Source organism: Eucalyptus grandis, chromosome 1 (genome assembly GCF_016545825.1).
Source record: "Eucalyptus grandis isolate ANBG69807.140 chromosome 1, ASM1654582v1, whole genome shotgun sequence".
NCBI lineage: Eukaryota > Viridiplantae > Streptophyta > Magnoliopsida > Myrtales > Myrtaceae > Eucalyptus > Eucalyptus grandis.
In genome coordinates this window covers 31526895-31537127 of record NC_052612.1, presented here as the reverse complement: position 1 = coordinate 31537127, position 10233 = coordinate 31526895, and the positions used below count along the sequence as shown (strand labels likewise).

Genomic DNA, 10233 nt, shown 5'->3' with positions numbered 1-10233 from the left:
TGCGTGAAAGAAAAATTCCAAAGTTTGAAGCTTCCCACTTATTTGTTATTCCTTATACTGTGCTCAAATTTGTACTCAAAAGAGAGAGAGACTTACACTGTAATTTCATGAGAGCATTAGAGACTCTTTACTGAGAAATCGAGATCGAAAAATTGTAAATTCTCTTTTGATTCTTAGTAGAAACCAGCCAGAAGGCTGTCAGCGTGGGAGAGTAGACATAGGCTTAATCTAAGCCGAACCACTATAAATTCAGTGTTCCTTTTCTCTTCCCTAAACTCCTTAACTTTATTTGTTGCGATATACTTCTGCGATTGAAAATAATTGTTAAAGTCTAACTCTTTCTGCAAAATCTGTAGTCAACTAGACTCATATTAAAAGTAAAGTTTTTCACTGCATTTCGCAAAATCTGTTTTCACATCTATTCACCCCTTCTCTAAGTGTTCTTACTAGCCCTTTCACTTAGATCATTGGAGAACACAACTCAAGCATTCGGAACCCTATTGAGCAAAGAACAGAACCCATCCACCCATACAAGTAAACTCCCAGAACCTCACTTGATCGAGATTCAGTTGAGTGACATGAAGAAGAAAACTAGTAGGTATAGAGGAAAACAATAGATTTCTCAGAAAAAACATATTGCTATACCGATCATATCCAGGGAGCAAGGCGATCATTTGAAAACCACACATTTAGTCCTCTTAAGACCTATCTTAGCATAACAACAACTTAATTATCAACATTGATTTGAACCATAGCCCAAAATTCTACCTCTCCCAAGTTCTTAGATCATCAAAGAACCCCCAAATCAACCGTTTAGCACCCTATTGAGCAGAGAACAGAACCCATCCTCCAGTACACTTAAAGACCCAGAAACCTCACTTGATTGAGATTCAGTTGAGCAACGCAGAGAAAAGAACCATCAATACAATGCCAGTCACATCTAAAATCTGCATCAGTTCTATTGGACTAGATTTCACCAAAGATTAAAAAGAACAAATTCAACATGCAAATGTTGCTCCAAATAGGTTCTTAATCATCAGAAGGTCAGTGAGACACGAAAACCAACCTAGAGAGAGAAGAGGCTGCGTCACCCATAGTGTGAGCATCAAAAGCGGCGATGCAATAGATTCACCCTTCCTCATCCTTAGATTGAGATACGGCATCGGGCGTCTGCAAAGCTTCCTCATGATAAGCAGACGGAAGCGTGCCTGTGACAATCATATCCACAGGGAACAATGATAATGATGAGCAAGGAGAATGACAAAACCTTCGAACAGCTCAAGTAAACGAAACGAGAGGACATAATTGCACATCGCAGATCCTTCTCAACGAAATCGAAGAGGACAAGCTGCTAATCAAAACCAAATCCAAATCCAAAACTTAGAGGGCAGGGGGAATCACCGTGGATGAAGAAGGAAGAGGAAGGCCAACCGTGGGGGGTGGTAGCGGCAGCGGAGTCAACAACCAGAGAAGTGAAGAGTCGGCGATGGTTTGGGTGAAGTGAAGAGTGAAGAGTGAAGAGTGTTTGGGTTTGGGACTTTGGTTGAGAGGCTAATAATGTGTTTTGGCCGAACAATGTTTTGACCCTAACTTGATCCAAAACATGTTTATTTTCTTGTTTCATAATAAATACCGGAACAATTTTAAGACCCGAAACATGTACTCAACTTGTTTCGTGTTTGGGTCGTGTTCGGGTTGTGTTCGGGTTGGGTCGGGTTTTTGGACACCCCTAATCCCACCGGTGTTGAGGCAGTGGCCACAAGTAGGAGGGCTAACGAAATTTTTTTTTCTTTTTTAAAAACTTTTAGCTTTCTTAAGTTTTAATCTAATTTAACTAAAATTTAGATTAAAATTATTTTAGGACAAGAATACTGTTGATCGTCCAGAACATTTAGCTGACCAGCAAGGTGAGACTCTTAATTGAAATTATCATGGTCATTTCAAATTCTTTTCAAACTCTTATTTGGAAAAATAAAGGTGGTTCACGCTTTCATTTGAAATTTTTCTTAGAATAGTATGCGGTATCTATGATTTCTCAAACAAGACAAATAGGCTTCTTAACGAGTTCGAAAATCGCCCCACTCGTAGTGTCTCCCATCCATCTCATCGTCTCATCAATGGCCAGCGGGAACCCGGAAACAGCGACGAGCGCTCCCGACCCGGATCCGAACCCGGCCGCAGCGCCGCCGCCGCCGCGGACCGTCGTCTGCGTCGGCGACGTCCACGGCCACTTCACCAAGCTCCGCGCCCTCTGGGCCAACCTCGAGTCCTCCATCCCGCCCCACGCCTTCCGCGCCGCCCTCGTCATCTTCCTGGGCGACTACTGCGACCGCGGCCCCGACACCCGCCGCGTCATCGACTTCTTCCTCTCCCTCCCCTCCGCCTACCCGGGCCAGACCCACGTCTTCCTCGCCGGCAACCACGACTTCGCCTTCGCCGCCTTCGTCGGCGCCGTCCCCGGCGACGCCGCGTCGTTCCGGGAGGGGTGGAAGGTGTACGAGTCGTACGAGGAGAGCGAGGGGTGGTACCGGGGGGAAGGGTTCGAGAACATGCACCTGCAGGGCAGGCGGTGGGCCGGGAAGATCAAGGCCAGGTTCAACGAGGCCAAGGGGACGGAGTACAAGGGCTCGATCTTCGACGCCGCCCCGACTTTCGAATCGTATGGTGTGGCGCATGGATCTGCAGGTATGACTCCCGGGTGCCCGGATGGGGAATTGAAGGGGAGTATCAGTTATGCTGGATTCATGCTGAAATTGGATATCTTGTGCTGTTCGTTCGATTCGATATGCAGCTGGTTGTCTTTGTTGTGTTCAGTGCACCGTTAAAATCGATTGATTCGATATGTTTTAGCTGGATTGCTCGAGTGATTTGTGCTTCTTGACCGCTGCTGGTTGGGGAAATGGACCTAATGGTGTTCACTGTTTGATTTGTAAAGAAATGCTTGTTGCCGTTCAAAGGGGTTGTTGCATCTTGAATGTGAAACTCGAGTGTTGCTCAATTCAGTTCTTGGCAGTTCATATCAGTTAGTAATTAGCGTGCAGCTGGTCATGGATGTTGTGTTTAGTGCATTATTAAGGTAGACCAGTTTCGGATGCTTTGATTGTACTCCATGTCCTGGTTTTGTGGTTAGGGACTAGCAAGGGTCATCTGTGTTGCTTCATGGTAATTAGGCCATGGCATTTAATTATTAAAACGCTAAAGACTAAGTTGGTTTTCTTGACAGATTTGATTAAGGCGGTTCCAGAAGAACATAAAAAGTTTCTTGCCAATATGGTCTTGGTCCATGAAGAGGTCGGGATCGATCCAATTTTGTTTTCTCTGCTTCTGCAGAATTACAAGGATTAGTCACTGGGTTTTTTCTTTCCTTTGTCATGAGTTTCTTACTGTACATAATATTACTGTCAAAAACCAAAATTAAGTGCTCTTTCTTCGGACAGGATGATGTTTGTATAACAACTCCGGAAGGAACTAAGCACTGTAGATTAATTGCTGTCCATGCTGGGCTAGAGGGAAAAGATGTTGGGGAGCAACTGAGATCGCTGAAAGCCAAGGACACTTGGATGGCAAAGATAGAGGCTATTGCTGGAAGGAAAAATGTCTGGGACATTCCAGAGGTGATGAATTTTGTAACTTATGATGAAGCATTCTAGCATAGCATTCCGGGCTTAAGAATTAGAATTTTAGCAACCCTTCTTCATTCAGAAATGTTGTTTCTGAAGATGCGTATTCTTGGAAATTGCAGAGTAGAAATTTGCTTTCACCAGCTGAAGTTTGTTTGAGGTTGTTATAAGTAATGTATCAGTTGGTCTGATGCTTGGTTTGTAAACTTCTTCAGGAGCTAATTGAACCTCCAACGATTGTGGTGAGTGGCCATCATGGAAAGCTTCACATTCAAGGTCTTAGACTGATAATTGACGAAGGCGGTGGGTATCCGGATAAACCTGTGGCGGCTGTTGTGCTCCCTTCACTGAAGATCATACGTGACACTGACATTCTGCCAACAGAGTAACTGAATTAACAGTAAATGGTTTGCATAATTATTTACAGTTATTAGGTATAGCAAGGAATAAAATAATAATAATTTCTCTTCTTGAAGGTGGCCGTGAGATGGTATCCTTCTTTGATTGTAATCTTTTACTTCTATTATGTAAGCAGTCGTATCAGGACACCTTAAATATTTTATTTTATTAATCTCTATACTAATAAATGGCATTGATCCTTTCTTGAATTCTTCATATTTTAAAGATGATTTGACATGGGTGGACAGAATTTTTAGAAATTCTGTAATGTTTGTGCACATTCAAGTCTTTCAGTCAGCTAGGTAGCAGAGGAGCTGCTACTTAGATTATCAGCACAAAATACAAATATTCAAGTAGAACAAGGTGATGCTTTCTGCGGTAAATCTAGAATCTGGCTTCATATGGTCTTATCGAGCAATCCCACTAAGCAAGTAGTAAGTATCATTTCACTGTTCCTTCTTGGTTCAATAGTTTTATAGCACATATGATGGCCTGTGTTCAGAGGCTACTGACTTGAATTTTGGTTCCTCTGGCAGTACATGGTATTATTGAATGTGAGATGGCTTTTTGTTCCATTTTGAGGCATAATAAGATTGATATGGAATCGCTCTTCCACTATTTGTCTAATTCAAGGCATGCTTTCTTCCATAAATCTTGCCGTCATGATCCAAGTTATCTGGTGCAGCTGATTGCAGCACGCACACGTGAGTGCGAGTCGGTGTTTGATAATAGGACTAGCATATTTTCCTTTTCTATTTGGCACGTGATCGAGACCTTGTGGCCATAGAGTCAATTTGGGATTTGGATTTGATGAATTCTGCTGATGCCTACTCCTTTTGATCTAGGATTATGCAGTAGCGAATGGTTTTGGTTAACGAACGGTTCCAACTTCTGATGAAAGCCCATCTGACAGAAGTTGCTAGACTGGGTTGACACTGTCTAATCTACGGCTTCCACCAATGCCATGTGCTGATCACCGTATCATCATTTTCATTTAGGCATGTCATCTTGGTCATCATTCTTGCCCCCTTGACTTCTCTGCACTGTCTTCTACCCGTGACGGAATCAAACTATTTTAAGTGGTAGCTGCGTTGAATTTAACAGTGACGATGGCGCACGCCATGGGCCATGCGGTTTGCTACAGGAGTCTAGTGACTGCAAAAGTCATGTTCATTGAATACTCTCGTGGAAAGATTGCGACTGGAGTAAAAGTCCTCAACTAAAACCATCACGCGGAGCTCGCTTTGAGTATTATTGATGTTGAAGCTGGAGTTGGACTATGCATCATCATCATGTAGGCTGACTAATGTTGAAAATCATGGGGCGACGATTGTACTTATTGAACTAGTTCGGCACTTAAGATGTTGGTCGAGCTAATTGACGGCACGAAATAATGACACTCTCCCAATCCGAACCCGGCCATGGCGCTGACGCAAACTGTCATCTGCGTTGGCGACGTCCATGGCCACTTCACCGAGCTTTGTGCCCCTTGGGCCAACCTTGAATTCTGCACCGCCCTTGTCATCTTCCTAGGCGACTACTGCGACCATGGCCTCGTCACCCGCCAAGTTTCCTTGCCTGCATCCATGACTTCGCCTTTGCCACCTCCGTCAGCACCGTCCCTGGCGACGCCAGAGACTATCAGGGAGGGCTGGAACATGTGTGAGTTGTGCGAGGAGAGCAAGGGCTGGTAGAGGCGAGGGGTGCAAGAACATGCACTTGCGGGCGAGGAGGTGGGCCGGGAAGATCAAAGCCAGGTTCAACAAGGCCGAAGGGACAGTTTTTTTTTTTTTTTTTTTTTTGAGGAAAGGGATTGGGATGGTGATTTGAATGTGGAGTTTCAGTTATGATTGAATCATGCTGAATATGAAAATTTTGTGCAGTTCATCTGAGTCAGTATGTAGCTCATTAGCTTGTTGTCTTTACTGCATGGGATATATGCAGTAAAAATTCGGAAATTTATTGCGAAAGTAAAAATAAGTCTTAAAATTTTTATCTGACATTAAGGTTAACTAAACACTTTATTGGATGTCGTTTTGATCAAAATATCAATTTTTTAAGCTAAATTTTAGTTAAATTTAGATTTGTTTTTGTCAGGATAGTTAAACTAGATTAAAAATACTAAACTAGTTTTTAAAACAAAAATAAATAAATAAATAAATAAATAAATAAATACAAGCGGCTCAGCCCTTCAGCTGCCCTGTTGCCGGTGGGGCGCCAGCCATGGCCGGCAACCCTTGGCCAAACTCGCCCAAATCCGGCAGAGGGTTGCAGCCCCCGCTTGTGGTCGGCAAGGGTCGCCGGCTGCTGTTCAAATGCTGAAACCGCTGCAACCCAAGGACGGTCGGATCGCAAAGATACTGGCCATCGCTGGAAGGAAAAATGACCAGGACATTCCTGAGGAGGTGATGAATCTCGTGACTTATATTATAGCAATCCAGCGTAGCATTTCTGGGTAAAAGAAGTAGCAATTCTTGCAAGCCTTCTTCACTGGGGAATTTGGTTCCTCAGGATGCACTTCTGATGCTTGTTTTGTGGTCTTGATTGGGAGCTAATCGGACCTCCAACGATTGAGGTGAGTGGTCATCATGGAAAAGCTTCACATTCAAGGTCTTCAACTGATAATCGACAAGGGTGATGGGTCTCCGGATAAACCTGTGGCGGCCGTTGTGCTCCCTTCACTGAAGATCATACGCAACACCGACGTTCTTTCGATAGAGTAATCGGATTAACAGTAATTGGTTCCGGTAATTATATATAATGATTAAGTATAATAAGGAGTAATCGTAAAGTCTGTACCTGGACACACTGTTTGGGATTTAAGAGAGTATTTGGAAGGGTTGAGCTGGAACTGCGCTAAAAATGAACCACACTCCCAAATGTGTGATTCATACTTCCGATTATTTACATCAATATAAAAGCCTCTGTTAATTATTTTGGTCAAAAGGAAGAAATTGCAAGCGATTAGCTTGGAGGCATCTATTCAATCTTTTAGAAAAATTATGATAGGCGTCTTCTTGTCGAAATTGTGCCGTATCATATTAGTGTCGCATTACATTTAGATCTGATTTGGATATGACGGGTTTATTATTCACATAATAGTTGTGAAATCCCGTAAGTGACACGGCGTTCTTAATACATTTAAGACATGAATTCCTTAAGTACGACTATACAAAATATGTCAAGACCTGAATTTTCGTCACGGAATGACCCATTTAAAATACCGACAACATTTGTGGGTCGGGTCCGCCAGAAAATGTCCAGTTTGGGGGTGGACCTGGCCAGCAGGAGAGGAGGAAATATCTTGTCATTGATTTTTCAGGCCAAGGACTCCTCCCCATCAATCGGTGCTGTCGTTTCGCACTTTGTTTGGTCCGGGTCTGTGTGTGAACCATGATGCATGATGCTATCTGTCCAGATTGGGTGAACTCTCTCTGTTTCCCAAAAGAATAAGGTGCCTTTGGGATTCATTTGGCTTTTTAAAGCATATTCCTTTGATGCTATGGAGTGAACTAGAAAATGAATTTGAGGAGAAAAAAGAGCATCTCCAGCTTCTTTTCTTGGTCGTCAGAAAAGAATTCAAGCGATATTTGTGAAAATAGTGAATGGAGAGTGACTAATGCAAGCTAGCAACCCGCTTTGAAACTCACCTTAAGATGATGACATATGTTACGGAATGTTTGAATTGAGGCACGGTTATTTTGCCTATAATCCGAAAGTTTAAGATTGGTGAGCCTATTCTATCAACTGTGTCTCTCTCTTGGTCTAGTCTCATTCTTGTAGTCCAGATTCAAGGACCTGAATTTATGCCTAATTTTTGCGAGGGATGGGTCATACTTGTCTGATTTTTATGATGGATGAAATAAAGTAATAGAGTATGTCGGTCTATTCTCGGCGGTAAGGCTAGTGATTGTAGTGATTGAGCCTGGTTAACCTCTCTAATGTGTTGTGTTTTAGTCTTCCTACTTGCCTGCAAAAGGGCAGTGTCTTTTAACTTGAGTAAGAGCTCTAGCCATGAATGTATTTTTCTTTGTTTTGTGAAATAGTCCTAGTTGGTAATGTAGGAAAAACCTCTTTATTTAATCCAATTTCTAGGTATCTTATTTGATTAGATGCTTATTTCTAATGAATTTCTTCATAAGGCATACTGTAGTTAGGCTATGCAATGCGAACTGTTTGGGATTCGTATCACTTAAATCAAACTCGTGACTTCTTTACCAAAAGGCCTATTAATACCTTGGTAGCCTCAGAGGTGTTTACTTGCCATTGGAGAAAGATTTTCATTTTTTGATTTGAGTCTATGCATATTTTATCTCAAAGTAAACTAGAATTTTCACTAAACACAAATATGAAAATGAACATTCATCCAACCGAAATTTGCATTTGCTCTTTAACAAGTCCTTGTGAAGAATTCATTAAATAGATGTGCTCTATCGAGCCACATAATTAGTAGAATCATTAACAGAATGATGGTAGTCTTGGGGGAATATGAATTAAGCTTCTTCGACTTTTGATCAAGGATTCCAAAAGCTTTTTTTATTTTTATTAATGGTGCGTTTCTTTCATTAAAAAATGGATAATTTAAAAAACCTTTCCTAAAAAGTCAATCATATCGCTTAAAAAAATGACCTAAAAATATTAGACATAAATTATTGTCAATAATGAATAACTTTTTATTGACTTTTAAGTAGTCATCTTTATGAATATATTTTTCAAATCATTTTGCAAAACAAATGGAAGTTAATATAATTAATCTTGTCATGCTTGATGGGAAAAAAAGGTGGGATTTAGTCCATGAGCCATAAATTCCTAAATTTGTCATGATTTATTGGAAATCATTGCCGACTTGTAATATAAACTTATGGAGTGTAAGTCATTTTTAGTTATCATTAGCAATTCATCTTTATATACGGTATTTGCACTATAGAGTTTGTAACATGGCAATGTTAACACCTAGTAGTTGTTCAATAGCATAATGCCACAAGTTGTCGTAGTTTGAAACGTGGCAATGTCAACACTTAGTAATTATTCAATAGCATAATACCACAAATTGTTGTTGATGATGGAATACCACAAATTGCCGTTGATTATAGCTTGTGTACTTAGTAATCTTCCTCATTAACTGTAATTAGAATGTAAATCCTTGTAAACAACAAGTTAGTAATTATCCTTAAGAAAATAGTAAGTTATCATAAACTCTTGTGAGGTTGAATTTTTTGATGTTCATAAATTTCGTGAAATATCGTAAAGAACTTATATTTAATCGATTTTCCCCTGCTCTTAACTTGCTTTAACAATTGCGACATACCCTTTTCGATTAACCAACAACATGCGATCGGTAATTTTTTTTAAATATTTATGAAATGACATTTTCTTCGAATTGTTTTAATGATTGAAATTTGTACTCTTAAGTTAATAGCCCAGATTGTACGGTTGTCGTATCATCTCGAATAGAAATCTAGATTTTTTGAAAAGTTGCTTCTATTAAAATGAATTATAATTGGTTTACCGTACGATGGGGGGATCAATAATGTGACCAGTTGGGTGATAAATAATGATATGAAGGCCAATACCATATATCATATCATAGCCGGCCGCCACAAAAAGGGGAGGGCCTCCTCTGTCTCTCTCTCTCAACTTGCATTTTCCGTGACATGACAAGATAGAAAAGAGGGCAACCAAAGCCTTAGCAGAAAAGATCCATAAAAATAAGAAAAAGGAAGGAGAAAAGAGAGGAAATTATAGTTATCCCCGACAATGTCAACCACACACGGGGATCTCCCATCCCCCCTCGCCACGTGGCGCCCCACGGGCCCCCCGCCCTCGCTCTCGTCCCCGAAAAGCACATAAAAATCCCCGGGGGGGGGGTAGTAAAAATCAACGGCGCAGAAAGATCCTTAACCCCCCGAGCTGGGTCCCACCGCTATGGTGAATTAACGTACGAGGGATTTACTAAGGTTGAGAAACAATGCTTAATAAAATGAATCCTTGCTTCACAAAATATTTAAACACAAACCATTATCAATAATGTAGATATTTTTATTAATTAATTATTACAAGTGACCATTTTAAAGAAAATATTATAATTATTTTTTTCGCTAGATAAATAGAAACGAAACATGTTATTTAATCATAATCCGTGTTGGACTCGGAATGTTAATTTGATAATCACGGGATGATATTAGATTAACCATGGGGATCAAAGCCGAGATGC

General features: G+C 40.9%; 1 protein-coding gene across 1 annotated transcript; it reads left to right on the top strand.

Annotated features, from left to right (window-relative positions):
• The first annotated feature begins 2064 nt into the window (after positions 1–2064).
• LOC104438316 (tyrosine-protein phosphatase RLPH2) lies at positions 2065–4228 on the top strand. Its single transcript, XM_010051438.3, has 4 exons — positions 2065–2685; positions 3224–3291; positions 3438–3614; positions 3836–4228. Exons 1-4 carry the CDS (start codon positions 2118–2120, stop codon positions 4007–4009), a joined length of 987 nt encoding a protein of 328 aa, XP_010049740.2. The 5' UTR covers positions 2065–2117; the 3' UTR covers positions 4010–4228.
• The last annotated feature ends 6005 nt before the right edge of the window (positions 4229–10233 follow it).